The 22,637-nt window shown below is 37.8% G+C and overlaps 1 protein-coding gene across 3 annotated transcripts in view; it reads left to right on the top strand.

The window, feature by feature from the left end:
• Positions 1-22,637, top strand: part of NRG3 (neuregulin 3) — a gene marked incomplete at its 5' end in the record, with an annotated part of 417,127 nt that overhangs the window by 323,897 nt on the left and 70,593 nt on the right. For 2 of the 3 annotated variants that reach the window (XM_084525356.1, XM_084525354.1), the window contains one exon: positions 17,271-17,297. In XM_084525356.1, coding sequence (XP_084381482.1) covers positions 17,271-17,297 — 27 coding nt within the window. The remainder of the gene's footprint in view (positions 1-17,270; positions 17,298-22,637) is intronic. The other variant, XM_084525355.1, reaches the window with a different exon arrangement.

Here is a 22,637-nt window from a genome sequence, read left to right as displayed (position 1 = left end):
TCAGCATAATTTACATGTGTTAGTTGCAGCCCAGTTTTCTTCCCCGTTCCTATTGCATTAATCTGTTTTGAGTTTGTGACAAATCTAACAACAAAGTTCAGGGTCAAAAAGGATCTCTTGGGTCATGAGAATATCTCCAGAAGTAAATAAAGAATAAATGTATTGCATAACGAAACCAAATAACTTAGATCACCATAAAATCACTTCAGGAAAAGAACTGGGTTGCTGTTTTCCATAAACTTCTCTATTGGTGCCTTAAACTTCGCTAATGAGCTTTTTTCATTATTGTCTCATTAAGTCTAAATGTTCTGTTCTCTTATTGCCCTTATGTTCACCGTGCTTCTTCAAGTATCTGTGTTCAACATGTTCTTTAGAAAATAAATTTGCTTATTCTTTTAGCCTTCCATGTAAGTCTCCATTCTGAATCATCTGCTAAAATATGCATACAGAGTATGCATGTATACATATATATGCAAATATATATGTTTGCATATAATAATAGCACTAGTTTTGACCAGAACTGACGATCCTGTGAAATTAGCAGTGAGAAAGACAAGTTGCTAATACTCTGATATGTTTGATACAGTTAGGCTTGCAAAAGAATGAGTAAATTCTGTTGTCTGAACAGGATGCGTCAAGCAAAATTTTTTTCATAGTTCCAGCACTAAAGCTACCCAGTCTTTCATAGAGAAGTGCCTTTCCCATGTTTTTATCTTAGGCCCATACTATTCTTATTTCTCTGCCTATCCCATTTCTCTCTTGGTCTGCTCCTTACTGCTTCTTGCCATTGCATAACTTGCCAAAACTTCATGAGCACAGCATGCTTTCCTGTGGTTTGGACAGAGCTCTTTGGTTCTGGCTAATTGGTCTTGGTCTCCTCTTAGTGAAGAGCAACCAGAATGCTGTCCTAACCTGTAAGTCTGTCTCTTCTTATGTACCATCAATTCAAGCTAAAATACAATACTTTTTGTTGTTGCTGTTAATGGATAGGTTAAATAAAGTCACCAAGTCTTACAGTTGTGCTCAGATGGGCCAAATATCTCCAATTTCTACATATCTGTTGCTGATGATAGATTTCCCTAATCCACTTTGCACAGCTGTAGCAAATTACTATTTTTTAATGCATATTTTATGCTTGCAAATGCTCTTGAAAAATCACCAAGCTCTGTGGAAGTTGCCATTGTAATAATTGTAAACAGTTGTATAAAATTATGCTGTCATGCTGTCTGTTCCTATTAAACACACAATGTTTTTGTATGGAGCATACAAATCTATATAGTAAACTGGAGAGAATGGGTCCTTAACAGTTCTATTAAAAGTCAAATTACATTTCTTCATAGCATAACTTGAGAAAAAATACAAGCAGTCAGCCTCTTTTTCTAAGATAAAAATGCACTAAAATACACAATTTAACAGTAAGCTGCAATCTAAAATACCACTAAGATTTTACCTATCGCAATTACAAGAGAATCTTTTTCAACTATATTAAACACTAGGTGAAAGTGAGTGACCAGCAGGCACAAGTGAGGTGAACCTAATCTGCTTGTACTAGGATGTCCTGCTGCTTTTTGTGAGTGCCTTCTGCTTTTCCTGACTTTTTGTAATCAGATACTTTGAGTAGAAGCGGGACTGTGGCATAAGGTGCAGTATCTGTTTTTGTTTAGCACGTTTGTGGCTTAATTTTGTTCTTTGATTCTGCAAAGGAATGGTTCCATGGCAGAGCAGAGCATCTTGACAGTGTTTTGCAACAAATGAACTTTGCAGACCTTTAAAATACCGCTGCCACATTTCTCTCTCTAGAAAATGTAAAAATGCAGGAAATCCGGTTCTGCAAATTTTTATACTCAAGTCGTAGGAGGTGGAAGGGAGGGAGCACTGAGAGAGAACAGAGCCAGAACAATCTGTTTCTCACTCTGAAATTTGCCGTATGAATTCTTTACAAAGCACTGTAATAATTGGAATTAAAAATTATTTCCAGGTGGAATCATTTTATGGGCTGTCAGCTGATGTCTTAAGCACAGGGAATGCTGGCACTTCTCATTTTCATCATTTAGGTTACGTAATCTATAGGTAGTCTTATAAATAACCTGGCCAGACCACATGTGCTTCAGGGTGTTTAGTGGCCCATGAAGAATGCCATCATTACCTTGGGTTAAATCACGATACATAGAGGCCTCAAATCAAACGTATTAGTTGTGTCAGCAAAAATTATTACAAAGAGGACAAATATAAATGGACTGGAGTTTGAACTCTTTAAAATTGGTTTCTCATGGACGCAATGGAAGTCTCAAAATGATGGGTCTGTGCTGCAGCACCTGGGGTCTTCCACTGTATTTCAGAGCTGCTGTTGCTGTAATACCTGCAGCCCAAGCTCAGTTCCTCAGTGATGGTGTGCTTGGTCATCTTGAAAGCCTAGAAAAAAACATCAAAAAATGGTTGAAATGTTATGACCTCTTGATATGTCCTGCACCCCAATTAATGTGTGGAAAGACCTTTTTTGGGGAGGAAAAAAAAAAAAAAAAAGAGAGAGAGAGAATAAATCTTTGGTACCAATTTACAAAACATAAATTTACTGGTAAAATGTGGAAGAGCATATCCAAAACAAAGTTTTTCCTGCCTTCAAATGACAGATGAAGCAAATGAAAAGGTCTTTCTTATACCATTCAATACTGATATATTTTGTGATCCTCTGGAATGCTTAAAGGATGATAATGTTAAAAAGTCATGGTAAGTGGAGGTATCAACACAATGTGGTTTTGGTGACCATGTTTCATAGACACAGAATACCTCCATTCTGTGGTCATCCAACAAAGAGAGCTGGGATGAATGGTCTCCAGCTTGCTCAAGAGAGAAACATTTATCCTCAAAATTGCAATTTCTTAGGAAAATGTTTATGAACAGTATAAGTGGTTTCTTTTGTTTTGCACGGTTATTTTGCCCTGGAGTGTGCTTAATTTTGTTAAAGTCAGGCTAATGGACTGTAAGAAAATGGAAACATGTAATTGCAGAGCAACTAATGAGCTTCCATCACAGTGACAGTGAGTTCAATCAACCCAGGCAGACTAGGGCTGTGTGCTTTTATTTTATTTTATTTTTTTACAGCATTTGGAATATGTCTGTCTCCAGACACTTATATTAATGCTTAATATATAACTCAACTGCTGATTGAAAATACTTTCCAAAAGTAATGTTGCTGCAGACTTCCACTTGCATTAATTCTTCAACAAGTATTTCTTCTTCATGTATGGCAATTGGTAGGCAATTGTTTAACATTTCATATATAATTACTTTACATGTACTTGAACTTGCTTAAATGGCATACTGAGCAGGGAACAGACATCAACAAGACATCAAAATTGCAACTGTATGTTGTCCTAACAGTCTGACCAGAATTACCAACAATAATAAATAGAAGAAATAAAGTGTATCAGTATTATTTTGGTCTTATGCAGTGGTGCATAGAACCTACTCAAAATGTAGCGAAAAGCACCGTGCATGACTGCACTTATTGTGTGACTGTATATGCCCATAACGTGCACATAACCTGTAATTATCACAACATGATTTGGTAAAAGTTGCTTTTAGCGATGGAATCTTAAGACCTCTGTCTTGAATTTTACATTCCATTCTAAAACCAAAAGATATTTATTCTGAAAATTGTTCCTCAGTACAAAATTAGCTATGATAAAAGAGTTAGATCTTCCTGAATTGTTTTGATTTATTTCATCTGCAAGTCTGGAACACGTTTCCTCTAGTAAAAATGTTATTTCCATTTAATAATTCTAGATAAAATCCTGCTAGTGGAACCACAGTCTTCCTAGGCAGCTGGGATTTAAGAAAAATCTTCTGATTCATTATGACAGTTTTCTCACTGCTGGACCAGTAACAGAGAGAGCACCATTCCAGCCAGCGCAGTCCTTAACTTGCATTTTGGGGATAAGATTGGACATTCAGTGTCAGCTCTCCTCTCCCTGGAAGAGTCTGACTCAAAGGTGCTAGTCAGAGCTTTTTACATCTTTTATTCTTCTGGATTCTGGATTATTGTGTTTGTTTGTTTTATGATGATGTTTGTTTGTTTGTTTCTGGTTATTCTTGCAGCACCAGTAGGCACACGGTATGGTTTTTGCTCTTTTTACATGCAGTGTCTTACAGGGATGTGGGTCTTTCATGTGGGAAGTGACAGTAGTGGCAGTAATTGTTCATTTTTTTAAAAAAAGAAATATTTGAACACCATTGTTTGAGTGAATATATAGCTGATGCAGTGCATTAATTGATAGATGTTCCAGTGTCTGTCTGGAAATTACAGCTGTATAGAATGATGGGCCTGGGAAATATGTCAGAGAGATCGTTGGGTCTATAAATACGTCAAGTGGATAAATATAAGGGAAAGATGAGAATGATTGAAACTGAAAGATATGTTGGCACAAGAATGAATGGGTTTAAATTGGTGCAGAATAAATTTAGACTGAAAATAGAAAGAAAATTCTTACATATTAGAAAAATCAGGTTCTGCCGCTTGGAACCTAAGAGACGCTTAAGATCTCAGCTGGTGACCATAATAGCATAATGGCACAAGTGAATTATTTATTTAAATGTCATCAGATACGTAGTTTAATAACTAACTGCATCCAGAAGTGCCTCAGATTCACCGCCTTTTTACTGCAGTGGTTGCTAGACCTTAGCAGAAGTGTTCCACGTGTGAGGATGGAGACTGCAGCATTTAGTGCCCTGCTAGTTTTCTGTTAATGCAACTGATTGCCAAAGGAAGGGGTAGTTGTCTCAGCAAAGTGGCTATCACACAGCAAATCCAGGTGTCTGAAAGCTATCCTGATCTAACTAGTACAAGCAATAACAGCAATGCAGTGGTAGATCCAGCTGCAACACCACAAGCTATTCCTAGACCTTGATATTCAAGCTTGGCCATTCTTCAGTTCTGCAATAAGTACAGGCAGGTATTCCTTGTGCTAACTAGTTGAATGTGTAAATGTAAGGTGATACTTAGAGAAATGCTTTAGAAAGTACACAGAGTCAATGTGTTTTAATCCTGCCTGGATATTTATCTGTGCTCGCTAAGCATCAGCTATTGTCCACCCTCCTGTCAAATTCTGGTGGTACTAGGTGGGCACATGCTGAGCTGCAGCTGCCCAGCAGTGGGTTACCAGCTGGCTGGCTGAGCAGCATTGCAGGGCTTGTGAGTTGCTCAGGTTTTTGAAGGAAGCTGCAGAGCTGGAGAGGAGAAAGGGAAAGGCAAAGTCCCCGCTGCACATTGATAATTCATGAAATTGAATATCCCACAGAGAATCAGAAAGTTTTGACGTGGTCTTACAGCTTTTCTCTGAGCAAAGCCTTACAGATTTGAACAGTTTGACAAAACAAAGTAAGCAGGTGATATTTTTTTTTTAAACTTAATTTTCTTTTGATTTTCCAGACCATCCTACAGAGTTCGTTTATTGACTGACATTCCCAGTTTGTACTAGAAAAGTATCCACATCTTCCTTTCACTCCTTTTTTGTTTGTAAAACTGATCTCTGCCCTAATAGAAAGGTCTTGTAATGGAAACACTGGATTCTGTGATATTGTTATCATCTAACTGAATGTACAATAAAGTTATATCTTAACCCTGACATGAAACAGTAATTCAAAAGACCTTTGATGGGGGAAATGTACTGTGAGGTGTGTTGGGAACTATTACGCTCTTTGAGGACCCTGGATGTTTGTATTATGGAGAAGAAACAAGAAAAAAGAAAATAAGTGCACTTCTGATCATCCCAAGTACAAGCTTTGCTGAGGAATCTTACCAAGGGCAGGGCATAGTGGCTTTTTTCCATTGTTCCTGCTGGCTTTCTGATGCCTTTTTCTGTGAAGCCTCTTAAAAAAAAAAAAAAAAAAAGGCTCCTCATTCATCCAAACATCTTTGCCTGGCTTTTAAGTCACAATTTATGTTTATGAAGGTCACAGAAAAAATTCTCTTCCTTTCTATATTTTTCTGATACGTTGCTCTGCGTGGGGTGCTGCAGTAATTTGTGAGCTGCTTTGAGGGCAAGGTGCAAGCTGCCAGTGCTGCAGTCGTCAACACCTGGGTACGCTTCTGCGTGCTTCCACTTAGACCTGATCTGTGCCTAACAAATTCATTTGTCTGAATGGCTCTGGCAGAGTGATTGCTTTCAATGAGTAAAATATTTCCGTATGTGTGGCCTTTTGGCGCTATCCTCATGTAACATTCATAACAATTAATTGCAGTGTGTCACCATACTCAGGTGAGGGCAAACAGCAGCTGTAATTTTGCTGCTCTTGCTGTAAATAATTCCAGGTTGTGTGCACGTGATATGCTATTGTTCCAATATGCTGTTGTTTTTTTCTTGTTATTTCTGTTGATCTCAGTTAAGAATCCTTTTTATCATAGCTCCAGGTCTGCTTCCAACCTCTAGTATGAGCAATATTATCCATCCCAAACATTAACGTTTTTAGACAGCATTTGTTATACATAGTACAGTCAAAAAGAACTCTAATTCCTCACTTAGCAATATTTTTAAAAATATTTGAATGCTCTGTATAGTAGCAGTGAAACAAAACTCTGAAAAGGTACTTCAAACTGCCTCCATATGGTAGACTCCCTTATCACATACCAGTACACAATTTATAGCAGTAGAGAACTTGAAGACCTACAATAATCACAGGAACAATTACAATGTTTTTTGGATTGTTATCTAGATATTAGACACCATAAATTCACATCATGTATCCAGAATTAATCTTTCGTGTAGTAGTTAAACTGACTTCCACAAGATGCTCAGGCTGTGAAGAAGATCTGATGGTTGCTTTCTGCCATCCATTTTGCTGCTATGTGTTTGTTTTCATTATTAGTTAATAAACAGAATAGATTTCTCAATAGAATCTGTTTCCATAAACTTTCCATAAAGTAGGCAGCTTAGGCATGGAAAAAGCATCTATTCCATTTGCGTGCACTACACCAAACTGCAAGGTAAGTGGATGAGTTGTTTCACTGTTTGATATTAAAGGTCTTGTGGGTTCTTAAGCACACATGGTCAGGATGGTGTGAGGGTGCATATGCCAACACACACCAACAAAGTGACCTGGCATTATTTGAACTGTTACAGCTCCAGGTAAGAAACGCATTTCCTTGGTGCATTGATAACATAACTCTGTAATTTAACATGTCTACAAACAACTCATCTCACTTTAAAACTCCTGACATTCAGACAGCTCTCCATTTGCTGCAGACCTGCTGTCCAACTGTAGTGTGCTTCTCCAGCATGGCTGGCTTAGTATTGATTACCTCAAACAAATTATTTACAGATGTCAAGAAAGGGTTTTAACTTAGAGGAAAATACAGCTCTTCTGTTCCCAGCTGCTGTTGGTGCTTTGATACCACAAACAGGCTGGTAACTACCAGCCTGCTTCCATGAGGGCTGTTGGCAACAGCCTCAGAGGATGGGGCGTGGGGAAGGCACTTCTTAGGTGATTTCAGAGAGCACTCAGACTGTAGTATAGAGCTGTGCCTGTCATTCAGGGAGCCTATCCCTGAATCTGAAAACACCATATTGTACAATAATCCCCTTAAGTGTCTGTGTTTGCTCACCAGTTTCAGACAAAATGTAGCTGCACAAATCATTTGGTGGAATCACCAAGTTTTTCAATAGAAATTACCAGGTAAATAAAACAAACCAAAAAATAGACCCCTGAAGTTTCCGTCAACCCCCTTACTTAACTGTGGACATTGAGCTTTTTAATATTTAACACCACATACAGCATAAATGTAGTAAAAGCAATGTTATGTATGTGTGTGTTTTGCACACCGTGACAGCCAGCCGATCATGCAACAGTGGTTTTTGTTTGTTTGTTTGTTTTTAAGAAACTATTAGTTGTGTTGTAAAATGAATGGGGGGGGGGGGGATAACACTGAAAAAATAGAAGAAATGTGCCTAGATTTGGAGTTGTTGCCTTGCTGTACACACCACTTTTGTACAGCCATGGCGGAGTTGTGCAGTAATAACAGTATTTTTGTGAAGTGACATTTGGTATTTCTTCCACTGAATCATAAGAGACATTGGACAAATGGTAACTTTTATGATAAAGTTCACTGCTATAAGGTCTTTAAAGCTTCCAGGTTTATAGCCCTGTGATTTTTCTTAAAATAAATAAATAAATAAATAAATAAATAAAAAGTGTTTCTTTTTTTCCCTCACAAAACAAAGAAGGCTTACATAGGTGAATACAACCTGAATACAACCTCTTTTAATGCAACCTGTTATGCGCATGGATTGTTCCCCTGGAGCCATATCCATGGTGTGAGGGGACTTTGATGCCTGGTTCCCCAGAGAAAGGAGCCTCTCAGTGAGATTTGGAGGAACAAGGGAGATCTTGGTGTTAATAAAGGAAGAATGGGTTGAGAGACACATAGGAGACAAGGGAAATCAGCAAGCCCACGGTACAGGAAATGCCAGAAACATTGGGAGAATTTTGATTAAAGCCAATATGTCTTATCCTCATCCAAGCTTGAAACACAGAAATACTGGAAATTAGGTTAAGTACAGCTGCTGTGTAAGGTAGCTACTTACATAGCATGTGAGACTCATGTTTACTTGGAGTAATCAGAGTAAATTTAAATAATTCTCATGGTACATTCTGCATTATTTAAAATAAAATAATATAAGAAAGTGTCTTCTTTGTACAACAAATATGGTTACCATTGTCAATATTGATTGACTAAAGAAACGTAGCTTCCTGGATCAAGGTAAATAAAAAACATCTTTCTAAAAAGGTCTAAGAATCCCTTACCTTTGAGTTTCCTGCATACTTCAATGCAAAAATCAGACCAAATATGTAGACAGCTAAATATAGATATAAATAAATATGGAAACTTTATTCTCATTAGAATAGAGATGTATAATTCAGTCAATATTGTAAAAAGTCTTGGTGTAAATACACGTACTCTGCTGATGTTCGTAGTTCAGGGGCTTATTTTTTGACTACAGTAGAACCAAATTACTTAGTGCATTAGGGAATAAAGCTATATTTTTCCACAAATTGATGTACATTTCTTGTCCTGAAGTTGAAGAAAGTAATTAGGTTTTAAGGAATTGACAAAAACTTACAAAATTTTCCGTGCTTTTAGAGAGCAGTAAACACGATTGCATTTGAACATTTTTCTGTAGCAGGCAAGTGAAGGACAGCTTAATGATCTGTGGAAGGAATAAAGTAACATTTAGTATGAGAAATGTTTATTAAATGTCATATGTTTATAAGAAGAGGGAGCTATTAGCAATTCCTTTAATGTTTCTGTGAGGCTGGTTATATTTTACAGACCCATATTGTCAAATACCCATTTGGAAATAATAGTGCAAAAATCCCTATAGTAATTTCTAAGAACCTCGTAGACTTATTCCACCCTAATAGACGTTTTGTGTAATTGTTTAACCAGAAGAGGATCCCCACCCCCCCACCCCACACACTGCAGTCAAGTGAAATCTTTTAAGTCTGTGACAAGACAAATAATCTAGTTCATACATGGTTCAAAAAACTTTCCAGACCATATGTTTTGAAAGTGCTGTATTTGCTTTTGGAATATGGTTTGTAGCACTTTTTCTGTTGTTTGTGTTGACAAAAATATGATTCCCTTCTCCTAAGGAGCTTTATGAGAGCTTGTCATGACATAGATGGAAAGGAGCAGTTTTAGCAATGTAGAGGTTGGCGTTTTCAAAGGACTCCGCATGACTAACCATGCCAATTGCTATTGAAATGCAGTGGAAGTGTCTAATTACTTCAAGCGTCTTAGAAAAGCTCAGTTTAGATTAATACAATAATACCACTCACCAGCATTTCTGTGTATAAAGGCAAGCCCACCTGCAGATGCCACTGTGCAAACCTTGAGCAGTGAGAAGATACAGACAAGGATTTTATGCAGTGAAAGTCTCAGCTATGCAGGAACTGTTACGTTAATGACACAGAGAAGGATGGGAGACTGTATTGCTCTGTAGCCTAATTCTCCTGATGGTTCCTCGGTTGTTACAGTGCCATAATCATCTACTAGGCAATTGTGACTGTGGGATGAGTGTAGTCATTGTCAGAGAAAGTTACTGCAGAAGCCCAAGAAAATACTTCAGAATTTCAGAAGTAGGTCAAATAGCTGCTTTGGTGTTTTCTCTTTGTGTACTTAGCACAGAAGAGAGATCCTTGTATGTGAGGCTGTACTTGTAGATGGTAGTGTAAAAGAAGTGTGATGTCTGGAGCCAAATGAGGAGGGGAAAAAAAAGGAAAAAAAAAAAAAAAAAAAAAAAAAAAAAGGAACCAGAGATGATCGGTTTCAGTAATGAATTGGAACAGAAAAGAGGATTTGCCTTTTTTTTTTTTTTCCCAGTTTTTATGCTAATACAGATTTTTTGCTGATCTATTTATCTCTCAGAATATCAGGAAATATTTCTTTTTATTTACTGTAGGAACACCTAGCAGAATCATTGCTTATAGCAGTTGCTACTCCTATCAGTAACCAAGTAACCACAATATATTGTTCGATGTTTACTGCAGTCTCATTAGATTGTGGGGAGATTGATCACAGAGTGGTGACATTTACTTATCATTTTCAGCATATATTTAGAGGAAGCTTTGTAAATAACCTCTTCACCATGAGTCACCATATACAGACAGCTTCATTTTCATTTGATGCAGTAACTAATTTTAACTGAAAGAGCATTAAATTGTTCGCAAATTAGATTAGAAAGTATTTTAGAGTTGATTGACAAGAGACAAAACAGTGTGTCCACACATAATCTGGACTGTTAGAGTCCTTATGTGTGTTCTGTTTGTTTGTTTGTTTCTGAGTGTTAACTAAATTAGTAAATATATATCTGAATAATATGTGTGCAGTAGCAGTATCTGACATTTACTTGCTCTCTCTTCTCTTGGTGAATACAGTAGCTCATTCAGAGAAAAATGAAGGATTGCAGTATTTGGCTGACACTTAACACTCAATATTTTGTCCAAGACCTGCTAAAATTCTTAAAGATATGCTTCAGGCATTTTCTAAGTTTGATGGAGTAATTTCAATCCATAAATTTAAAATTAAAGACATGATTGTTTGTTCTAGTGAATTTATAGCCACAGTAAATATATATATATATATACATATATATATATATAAATATCTAATCTAGGGTTAAAATCTGTACTGATTTACAAGACTGGATATCTGCAGATTGTCTACATTATTTGATGAAAGTAAATTTGTTCATCAAAATCCAGTGTTATGCATCAAAGAGAAATAACAGTCTGTTAGCTGTAGAGATGATAATTTAAGATCTTTAAAATGACAGAACAGGCAAGATAATCTGCTGCAAGCCTCCATGCTGCAGGAGAGGTACGTAGTTCAGAATTCTAACGTGTCTTGAACCTGTGAAGATGCAAGTATTGCTAGTGTTTATTTTCAGAAGTTAGAAACAGTCTTTCCACTTTGGTGGAGTAAAACACAGCCAGGAGTGTTTGTCATTCAAACATAAAGAAACTCAATGGTTTAGTCCATTATTCAGTACTGTGTGCTATTTATAAAAGAACAGGTGTGCTGTGTCTTTTTCAAATGCACCTTTATTATAGAACTGATGGTGGGTATGGGGTTCTATCTGGAGGCTATGCTAACTTCTATATAGCCATACAAATATTCAAAGCAAGTCTAATTTTTGTTTTTTCCTTTTTTTTTTTTTGTGTGTGTGTGTTTTGTTTTTTTTTTAACCAAAAAGAAATGGATAGAATGATTAACTTCTAGATGTTGTCTCAGTGTTGAGTTTTGTGGACTGAGGGTTTTAATTTGCTTTAAGATAAAATTAACCCTTTCTATACCCTATCATATTCAATTCAGAATATGAATCTTTTATCATTGTTTACACCAAGAATACAGTAGATTGTGAAGTTTTATATAGCTTTATGGCTTCTGTTTTTAAATTATGATTTCTGTGATTTAAAATTTCACTAAAAATGACCCAGTCCATTAAGGGACGTATAAGGGATGTATAATTTTCATTACTGTCAACGTGGGCAGGACAAATTACCAATATATTCTGTAAATTTACTGTCACCCTATCTAGCATGTAGTGAATACACCTTTTGCCAGAGAAATTCACATCAACAAAAAATTTAGCAGCCGTCTTTTTTGGAGAGGATAAATGGACGGACCAGGTATGAGTTTGCTCCAAGTCCATCTCAGAATTTAGTTTGGTCCATTTTTACATGTCCTGCAGAGTAAGATTTGTATAATGTCTTTCATTGAAGACGGTTTGAAAAAACAGTAGTTGAACTATCTTCATTTTATTTATTTGATTGATTCCCTTGAATCGTCCCAATCATTCCCCCCTAAATATTGTGGAGAGTACCTCTGTGCAAATTAGTTGTAGAACCAAATCTCTAAAACAAACAACAAAATCCAGTCTTGTGCTTTCTAATAACTCACATTTGACATGCTGGTGCTTTTTTGTTTTTGAGCCTGAAAAAAGCTTCTGATAGCATTTGGCTCATTTGTTAAGTCTGAGAACTCCTTTTTTTGATCTAACATCCAGAGAAGGTTGTCTCTCCTCCCTGCTGAGCAGAGACAGAGCTTGTCCTATAAAGTTGTGGGCTCACATGCTAAAGTGAGGCAGTGGTCTGGATTTCAAAAATAATATGCTTTCATATGCGTATCTAACCAGTTATGCTTTTATCTTCACTAAATACATGAGCAGGCTGAAAACTGTGTATTGTCAAACAGTGTAAAACATAATGGATAGAGTAGGTTTAGTTTCAGTGTTTAGGTAGTATCCTCAGCTAGCTCCTTTTTGAATAAAAAGGTTTGTTTGGTGGTGGGTTGGTTGTTTTTTTTTTGTTGTTGTTTGTTTGTTTTTTGTTGTTGTTGTTGTTTTTGTTGTTGTTTTCCTATTTCAGACAAAGTTTGGTTGGTCTTAAACTTTGTCTTATTCCCATCAACCAAATCTGTTCAGAACACTTGAGCTGTCCCAAGGTAGTTTGCAGCATATTACAGTGTTGCATTTTTTATTCAAGACATAAACTACCAAGGACAATTTAGCAAATCTTATGAGTTTATTGGAAGCAATAAATTTCATTTACAGGGAAAATACTTTGCACAGATATTGTAAAGCTGTCTCCTTCATGCCAAAGTCAACCTATATTTAGGACAGATTTAAATGTCTGAGGTGGTATATGGTGAATATTTTAATAATGAATATTTTTCTTATACAAATCAGGGATATTTATATTTCTATTCATAGTGTGTTAGAATGCACCCGGAATAATGAAACCTGTCGTGAACTGGGAAAAAAATCAATGTTAATACAAGTAAGAAAAAGGCCCCAGCAAACCATAATCCAGACCCAAGGCTGCAAGTTGCATGTGAAGCACTAGTAAATTTATCCATTAGCAGGTGCAAGTTTATCTTCTCTTGTGTTTGTTATCAAGTATTCCCAGGTGTGTATGTATTCATAAAGTATAAATTAAAATGCCTTCAATATTAGCAACAAATTCACATAATACAAGGACCATAAGGCACAGTATTTTTCCCACATCAACAACAAAATACAGAAATATTCATAAAATTAAATACAAAAGTGAATAGTCTTCCTGTCTTAGTAATATATTATTTCCTCAGAACATAGCAATACCAGAAAGAAAAGAAATCACAATAACAAAAATAAAATACAGTCACATTATTTGGTTAATGACCCTATCTTGTGGAGCAGTGCCCACGCTTCAGCACATTAATAGCTCTCATATACATTTTTGTTGAACTGAGTCCTTGAAGGAACTGCATTGCCTGATGGCAAATTACTTGACACTCCGCACTCTGTCCCCGAGGAAGCGTTCTGGATGCAGTTTATCATGTACGCATTATGACTGAGTAGGAATATAGCAGCCCTTTATTACACGGGGGCATATCAGGGGGCAGTATTTCCATGGCTTTGTGCTTGGTTCAGCCTTTGGCCAGCACCACAAAAAAAAGCACCACAGCTTGCTTTCTGCCCCTGTTGCCCTACAGTGTGCACGTCTCTCACAAATACCTGCTGGAAGGTCTTGCCATCAACAAGAGAGGAAAAGCACGATTCAGAGAAGGATGGCACTTGTGAAAGCATTTATTTATGTTCACCAGAACAGGGTGAGTGAGAGCAGCCAAGGGCAGCCGGCCAATGCCCGTAACCTGCTCCCCACGCCTCCTGTCCCAGCCACTGCTGGGTGCAGGGGAGGGGTGCGCAGGGTGTTCACCACGCTGCACTTCTAGTGGGGAGCTTTCAGGGCCCTCCTACCCCTGCCAGAGCCCTGTCACTTCTCTGCTGGAGGTGGCGCCTGTCTGTGGAATAAAGGCTTTATTCCCAGAGAGTTAGCACCCGATTCTGCCTTCTGAGAAAGCGGGTTTAGTTTTTGGAGGTGGCCTTTCAAAGGAGACAACTCAGACAAGGATTCAGATAAGGGGAGAGGTGGCAGCAGTCATTTTCTCTCCTTTTCTGTTTTTGGTTTTGCTTTTTGTTGTTGTTGTTTTTTCTTGTTTTTATGTTTTTCTATATGCAAAGATGTGGGTTTGGGGTTGTCATGCTGGATTTTTGTTTTTGCTTTTTCTCTAGTGGAGGAAACATCATAGAATGATACAAACGTTACTCTAAGAGCCAAACAATGGGAGCAGTTACTTTAATGACTGCTGATATTTCTTCTTTTGCCTTTCATTACTTTGCATCCTCAACTCTGTGTGTAGGAGCCATGTTTATATTAAGGAATTAAGTTTTGAAGTTAGGTGTTTGTTAACTTGTGAGTACAGCTGAATTTCTGCAGTGAGAGAAAAGGGGATGGAAGGCTGTGTGTACATTCAGATTCTTAAGAGGTTATTTCTTTTATTTATTCTTCTTCCTTCTGAAGTCCTTGAGCCAAAGTAGTGCTGCCATCCCATTGCTGTGTGTGGGATCAGAGCATCTTTCTTGTTTTAAAAAGAAGTCGTGACATACTTAAACTAGGGAACAGGGGGGAAGAAAGTGAAGAGTTGTACTACAGTCTCTTTGCAGTTTAAAACCAAAACCAAACAAAAATAGGGATTTACAGATGCATTTGGACAGCACTTGCACACTATCCAGTGTCCAGTGGTCTGGAAAGTGTGTTTTAAACAGGATGCCACTGTCACTGGGTGTTTTTCACTTCAGTCAGTGGGACGCCCATAATCCCCAGATATGCCTCCTGGGTGATTTCCTGATCATGACTCTGGGCGTGGTGCCTCTTCCCCAAACCTGCAGGTGACTGCAGAGGTTGGCTCCCAAGCCTGGGCTCCATTTCCGTCGTGCAGGGGAAGAGGGCTGTGCAAATGCCTATGCGCTCTGAATGGCGCAGTGCACCAAATCCGCAGGGATTATTAATGCGGTGTTTTCTGTTTCCAGGTGTCTGCTTGCAGAGCTTGTAGAACAGTTCTTGGTGATACAAATTGGCAGCTTAGATATTTTACTGTAAGGGTTTATCCCATTAGACATCCTTTCATCATAATCTTTGTAAGTCAGCTTTATCAGTGATATATACTATGCTGGTTGCTGAAGTTGCTTTCCAGGCACGTGAGAGATTTAAAATAACCTGACAAATTTCCGCCCTCTTCGATTGAACTTTCCAGATGTTGTTAAGGAACCCTCCAGTTTTTAAAGGAAGGGTGTATTTTGTATGCTCTTTTTGAACAAGTAGCTTTTAACCATGTTGGTGAACCGAATGCAGGAGAGTACAGGCCGTGCATGGGAAGCTCTGCTATTTAGAGAACCTGCATACCTGGTCAGGATAATTTTATCAGCTCTTCTACATAGCCTTAAAAAGATGATATAGCTTGATCTTCATGTGTGAATATCCTTAGCTCCTTGGAGACCTGATTACAGTGTTTTGATCTCCATTATAATTTTTTTTAAAGCAAGCAGTTGGTGGCTACATCTTCATCTAGTTTACAGAAAGACGCAAGGTGTGAATTGCAGACAGATATTTGTGGATTTTGTAGATACAGAAAAATTGAGGAAAAAAGCAAGATACAACCTCTGTGAATATATTATGTTAAATGCACTTTTGATATTTCTAATCTCATGCTCTTCTAAGAATTAAATCCCTGTGCCAACAGGGTTGTTTGGATGTGAATGCATAAATATTGATTAGATGTGCGATGTATGGCTTTAAATTTGTGTGAAGTTATATTTCCCTAATTCATATATGTATGGTTTTAATTTAACATTAACATTATATACGTATAATACAAAAGTAAAATATGTCAGTCCTAGCATAGACAAAAATTGTGGTTTGCACCCTTTCAGAAAGTTTGGTCTTCCACAATTTAAGTTTGTATTTGAAGCTACTCCTTACACACCCAGTTTTGAAGAGTCAGCTCTATTTTTTTCCTTTGCCCTGTCCCTGAAGGGTGGAGAGTTTGTTATTCTTTAATTGCGTGTCAACTTAAACATACTTCCTATCAAGTTAAAAAAGATAAAGGCTTTATATAAATTGAAATCTACTTTGCACTAAAACTTCTTTCTGTAACAGCATCAAACCATGATTCACTACCACCACTAGTCATGTGAAAAAAGGGGTCTTGAAGTGGTTTGATCTCATTATGGTAAATTTGGTCCATGTGACTGAAAAAAAAAAAAAGTTTTTGATTGTTCTGATTTCCTTGAAATTATTGCTCCATATCAGAACAAATGGCTAAATAGGCAATGTGCCTGCTATTTCCTGAAGTTGGGTTTTCTGTTATGGAACACACCACAGTTGTGCAATCACATTGGGTGGGGGCATGGCCACTGTAACGAGCTGCAAAACTCAGTAATAAAAGCCTTTCATTTCTCAGTCTAGGTTTTGATCCCTGAAAGAGAAATGAAAGAGAACACTTTAATTAATGATATTGAGAGAGGATTTTAAGGAGGAAGAGAGGATGAATTCCTGTAGGTAACTGGCTTGAGGCAGTTCAGTCAATGTAAATATAATGACTGCAGGTGTTCACGTCCTACCCCAAATACACTTACTTTAAGTGACAACACTTTAAAGTTCTGGCTTACAGTTGCCCCTGTGAGGACAGAGCTCTGGTTTTCTTTCAGACCAGTCCTTATACAGTATATCCCTGACCCTGTACTGAGTTCTGCAGCATCTGTCATAAAGTACTGAATTCAATACTGAATCATACAATACAAATGATGATATAGATTGTATTTACTTTTTAGTCTATTTCTAACATTTCCATCTCTTCTTCTTTTTTCTTTTACATGCTTTCTTATGTACAGCAGACCATTTAGGAATCGAATTCATGGGTAAGTTTTCTCTTCTCTTTTTTCACTGTCTAACATGTATCTTGGTGCCTCATCCCAAAGCACGTGGAAGTTAATGGGAAGACTCCCATGAACTTCATCAGTGGATTTTGGATTGGGCTTTGAGAACAGCTCCTGTTATATTTACTGATTACATATGAAATTATATCAAGATCTATTTTTTCGCTTGTTCACTCTTGTTTATAGAGAGCTATAAACTTCATAGCAATGTTTTGTGTGTGTGTTTTGTTTTGTTTTGTATTTTATTGTTGTTTAATGAAACGTATTGTAGAAATTATATGGGTGTATCATGACATTTTATATGAGATTTTAGAAAGAAGTTAGAGCCTATCTTTATGTAAAGGAAAATAAATTTTAAAATAGAGAGCATTTTTGTTTGTTTTCAGAATTTGGTATTGACTGCAGTGTTAATGCATAACTATGTTTAATGTGAACCATTTCATTAGCATTTAACAGAGAAGTTGCAGGGATTCTTTTCAGAAAAAATGACAAATAAGCTTTTTCCTAACCTGAAGTTAAATTAAGCAGGAGTGAATAACAGATCAGAAGTATTCCTTTTTATATTTTTTGAAAAGAAAAGGTGATGTTCTATTGAATTCATTGCTGTCTTGTAATGTATTCGTAGCCCGAGGGACTGACAGACTTAATAGGTCATTGCTTCACCTCTCAGCTGGGGATCTGCAGAAAGTGGGTGGGTTATTTTCTTTAGGAAGCTCAAGTTTGTCTTTAGTAGAGTTAGTGAACTGATGCATCTTTTGTGTAAAAGAAAAAAAAAAAAAAAAAAAAAAAACACAAAAAAACAGCTTGCATAAACTATTGCATATGACTGAAGACACTGTAATAAAAAGCTTGTGAAGATGTCATAAAAATTACCTTTAGTGCATCCTTTGCATGTGTTGAGTTTTGCCCATTTTTTTTTCAGATTTTAAAAGTAAAAATATGATAACCTTATGACTGTAAGTGATGATATGGGGTTTATTTTGGCAATTCAAGTATAAGTTGTCATTATACCAACATGGTGATGAATATTAATGGTGCAGCTGACTTAGCAAGAGGACAGCTAGCAGGCAGAGGGATTTTTTTCCTACTGCTTTTGGACTTTTGTGGCATACCTAGAGACCTGTCTCCAGGTTCAGACCCCCTAGGTAAGGACAGAGATTTACAGTCTGAATTGAGTCCAGTGGATGCCCAGCAAGATGGCCAGGGAGCTCAAGACATGCAAAGAGATGCAAAGTGCACTAGTTTCATAGAGGAGGACAAAGTGGAATCTCCCTCCCATCTAAAACTATCTGATGGCTACTTACAGAGAAGACAGAATTGGACTCTGTGGAGGTGAGGGAGGTGGTGGACCCAGACAGCATCAAAAAAAAAAAAAAAAAAAAAAAGTTCTCATTACTTATTATGAAAGCGTATCTTCAAAATGAGAGTGGTCAAACATTGGAACAGGTTCCCCAGAGACACTGGGGAGCTTCCATTGCTGGAGATTTTTAAGGCTTGGCTGGAGAGGTCTCTGAGTACCCTGATGGTGCTGCAAGGTGTGGTCTGCTTTGAGCAGCTGGTTGGGCAGGATATGCCCTCCAGTGATCCCTTTCAGCCTTTGTTATGCTGTGATTCTGTGAGCTCTAGAAGTTTGGTGTTTCACTTCACTTTATAGGAAACTTTAAAAGTACTGGTGGAATTAATGCAAGTGTTTCTGTAGACTTCGTTGACAAGCAAAATTTTTTACACAGAAGATTCTGCATATATTATAATTTTACTGCTTAACTGAAATTGTAAGCAGCAATCTTGAGGCATACGAATTGAAAGATAAGCATATACATAAAAGAAAGAGGATACAGAACACATACAGGATTCAAAGAGTAAGCTTTTCCATAGGAAGCAGGAAAGCGTACCGTAGGAGGCAAAGCTGAAGCATTTTAGCTTCATTTTGAACATTTTAGTTTCTTTTCTTTTCTTTGTTTTTGTTTTGTTTTGTTTTGTTTGTTTGTTTTTACTATGTCTCTCTTAAGACTTGAAATAAAGCCAATCCCTGTAGTCTTGGCTCAGAGTAGTCTTCTCATATGAGTAGCTTTCTGATTGTCTTATTTAATATCAGAACAGATCCTGATTGTGTACAAATTAATGAAATCTTGTGTCTCCAGCCTGGAAATATTATGACAGAGTCTAAGATGAGGCCTGAGGTGTTTTATGGTGGGCTAAAAAAAGCAAAATCCAGAACTACACATGAAAGTGAAATGCATGTGCTTCTTAAAGCTGCGTCCCCCCCCCACCCCTCCCGTTAAGAACTACTTAAGAAGTGTAAGCAAATATGGAATCATTACTGTACACAAAGCAAAATATACAAATCCCCACTCTGTATACAGAGACATGAGGTGACGATATACTCATCCTGTTATGGCCACCAATGCAAAGCCTTTCCCATCAGTTTACTTATGTTCTGTAGAAAATAATCACAATTACTGCGAGAAATATTTTTCAGTTATTAGAAATAGCAATGTATGGGTGATGCAAAGCTTAGCCTTGATTGCGTGTAATCCAGGACATGCTTTCTAGCGTTTTCGTTGTGTTTATGGGTTCAGTTGCTTTAGGGATTCCACTTCTGTCATTGTCTTCTGAGAATTTTGCTTTTGAAGTTCCCCTGTTCTTTGAGGAAAATAGTGTAATAATTGATTTGGAGAGTATTTTCACTTTCAAAATAGAACTGAATTTCACTTTGTTTTTTCTGACTGATAATGAGGGAATGGAAGATACCACTGTACTCTCTTAGAAACATTTTGTAGTTAGGTGAAGTGAAACAGTAATGGTGAACACTACATAAAAACCTAGAATTTGGATCCCTGCCTTGCTTTTCAAAATTATTTTCACCACTTTTTCACAAACTTGTTCTAAGAGCAAAAGCCACATAAGCCTGGATTCCTGAGGAAGGCTGGACTCTCCACGGTCAGTAAAACTAAAAGCTCATTTAGATAAGAACATCCATCCCTGGAGATGCCCCAGTGGAGCAGATGAATGGTCCATCCAATTAAGCATTCATTCTCTAAGGAAAGGAAATGAGCCATTTTTTGTCAGACTCTCAAGAATCCAGATTTGCTGGAGTATAGACTCCTGCCCAGTTCTTTTACTCTCCTTATACGGATCTGCCGTCCATGAATTTGCGTGTCCTTTTGAACTGGCTGGTACTGCCTTCCCCCACAAGCTCCAGCAGCTGCCAGTTGCAGAGGTTCTCACTGGCAGGCTGTGTACCTTGCTGTCCCATTACCTGCCAAACCCACCTCCAGCCAGAACCTTTGACAGATCCTTATTTCTCTCTCACATGCAGCATTTTTTGAACATGAGTTAAACGTTCAGTTTATCTGCCACACTTGCTGTTTTGTTATCCTTGACCATGTTCCCCTATGCCTCCTTTTGGATATTATTTGGTTTATGTTCTGTATGCTATTGTACATGCACAAACATGAATACCTGGTACTTCAGTATCATTGCTGGCCTTGGTTTGGAGTGTCTGTTTCTTCGTATGGATAGCAGAGATAAATGCAGACTTATTAATGTGGCATATCAGTTTTAAAATGTTGCAAATATAACAACAGATGTATGCTTCTGAGGTATGCTCATGCAGCTTCTGTGGGAAAAATGAAATTCATATGTGTGTTCAGGGGACACTGTCCTCTCAAAAATGTACATCTAAGTATTGTAATCAGAGTGGCTGAGCTTCATGAAATTTCTGATGATATGGACATGCTGTACATTGCCTAATACCTCAAAGGAAAGAAAAAATAAAGTCTTGTTTAGTACTCACTTGTGAGAACTAGATTCAGTTCCCACCTCTGATGCAATCTATTCAAAAGGCTTTGGGCAATATATTTTTATCACTCTGTGCCTTACTTTCTCATTTACTATCTTTTTTGTCAGGCTTTTACATTTAGATTTCTCAACTCTCTAGGGACTAAATCTCTTTTTGTAGTGCATAACACAGTTTTCTTCCTTGTGAGAGGCTGAAAGGTTCACCTACTCTTTGCTGCTGCTCCCTGCTTCCTCCTAGGAGCATGCCATGGTGCACTGGGGACCTGCCTTGCCTCAGCATGCAGGGTGCCTGGTCTGGATTGGTGCACATTTCTGTGGGGTTCCCAAAATGTCTCACCAATGATGATGCTTGCAATGTCATTTAAATTTCTGTCACATAGGTAAGTATATATTATCATGATGTTCCTATAAACAGGCTGAACATCTATGTGTATTAAAAATTTTGTGTCAATTGAAAGCAGGCTGACTGTTGCTAGTGCTTGTTTGGGGCAGTGAGTTTGTAATAAATGAGAGAGATTGAAAGAAGTATTGAATGAGAGAACTAAATGATGTATTGTTAGCTCTAGTGTGGGGTAGAGTACATACACATTACAATCAGTCTTCTTGACTTTCAGAACTGAATGTTTGGTTAGTTGGAAATATTGATGATGAAGCCAAACATCTCTGATAGCCAATAGGGCTGATCTGGTTATTTGGTGATATGGTAGTTGCAACCCAGTTGGTAGCTGGGTTGTGGAGACTGACCTTATGTGTGTGTGTCTCAGCTGCAGAGTAAAATCTGCTTTAACTAATGCGCAAAAGAGATGCAGAAGCCTGAGGGTGATTTTACAAACAAGTGTTCCAGGTAAAGAGTCAGTCGGTACCCAAGACAAGGAGTCATCAGTTTTACTAATTTCTTACAGCAAGAAGGAGCAGAGTTAGGACATTCTAAAGGGTGAACTGTGAAGGTGAGTGATACGTGAACAAGCACGACTGTTAAAGCAGTTGTCGTGGTTTAACCCGGCTGGCAGCTAAACACCACACAGCCATTCGGTCACCCTCCCCCCTCCCTCTCTGGGACGGGGGAGAGAAATGGAAAGTGAAGCCCGTGAGTTGAGATAAAGACAGTTTAATACGACAGGAAAATAATAATAACAAAATAATAATAACAATAATAATAATAATAATAATACAATGGTGATAATAGGAAAGTAATAATAATATGTACAAACAAGTGATGCACAATGCAATTGCTCACCACCCGCTGACCGATGCCCAGCCTAACCCCGAGCAGTCCGGCCCCTTCCCCCGGCTAGCCACCCCTATATATTGTTTAGCATGACGTCAGATGGTATGGAATACCCCTTTGGCTAGTTTGGGTCACCTGTCCTGGGTCTGTCCCCTCCCAGCTCTTACTGCACCCCCAGCCTGCCTGTTGGCAGGACAGAGCGAAAGGCTGAGATGTCCTTGGCTTGGTATAAGCACTGCTCTGCAACAATTAAAACATCGGGGTGTTATCAGCACTCTTCTCATCCTAAGCCA

The sequence above is a fragment of the Aythya ferina genome, assembly GCF_964211825.1.
Source record: "Aythya ferina genome assembly, chromosome: 7".
Classification (NCBI taxonomy): Eukaryota; Metazoa; Chordata; class Aves; order Anseriformes; family Anatidae; genus Aythya; species Aythya ferina.
Note: the sequence above shows the minus strand (reverse complement) of the source record. Positions and strands in the feature narration are given on the sequence as shown.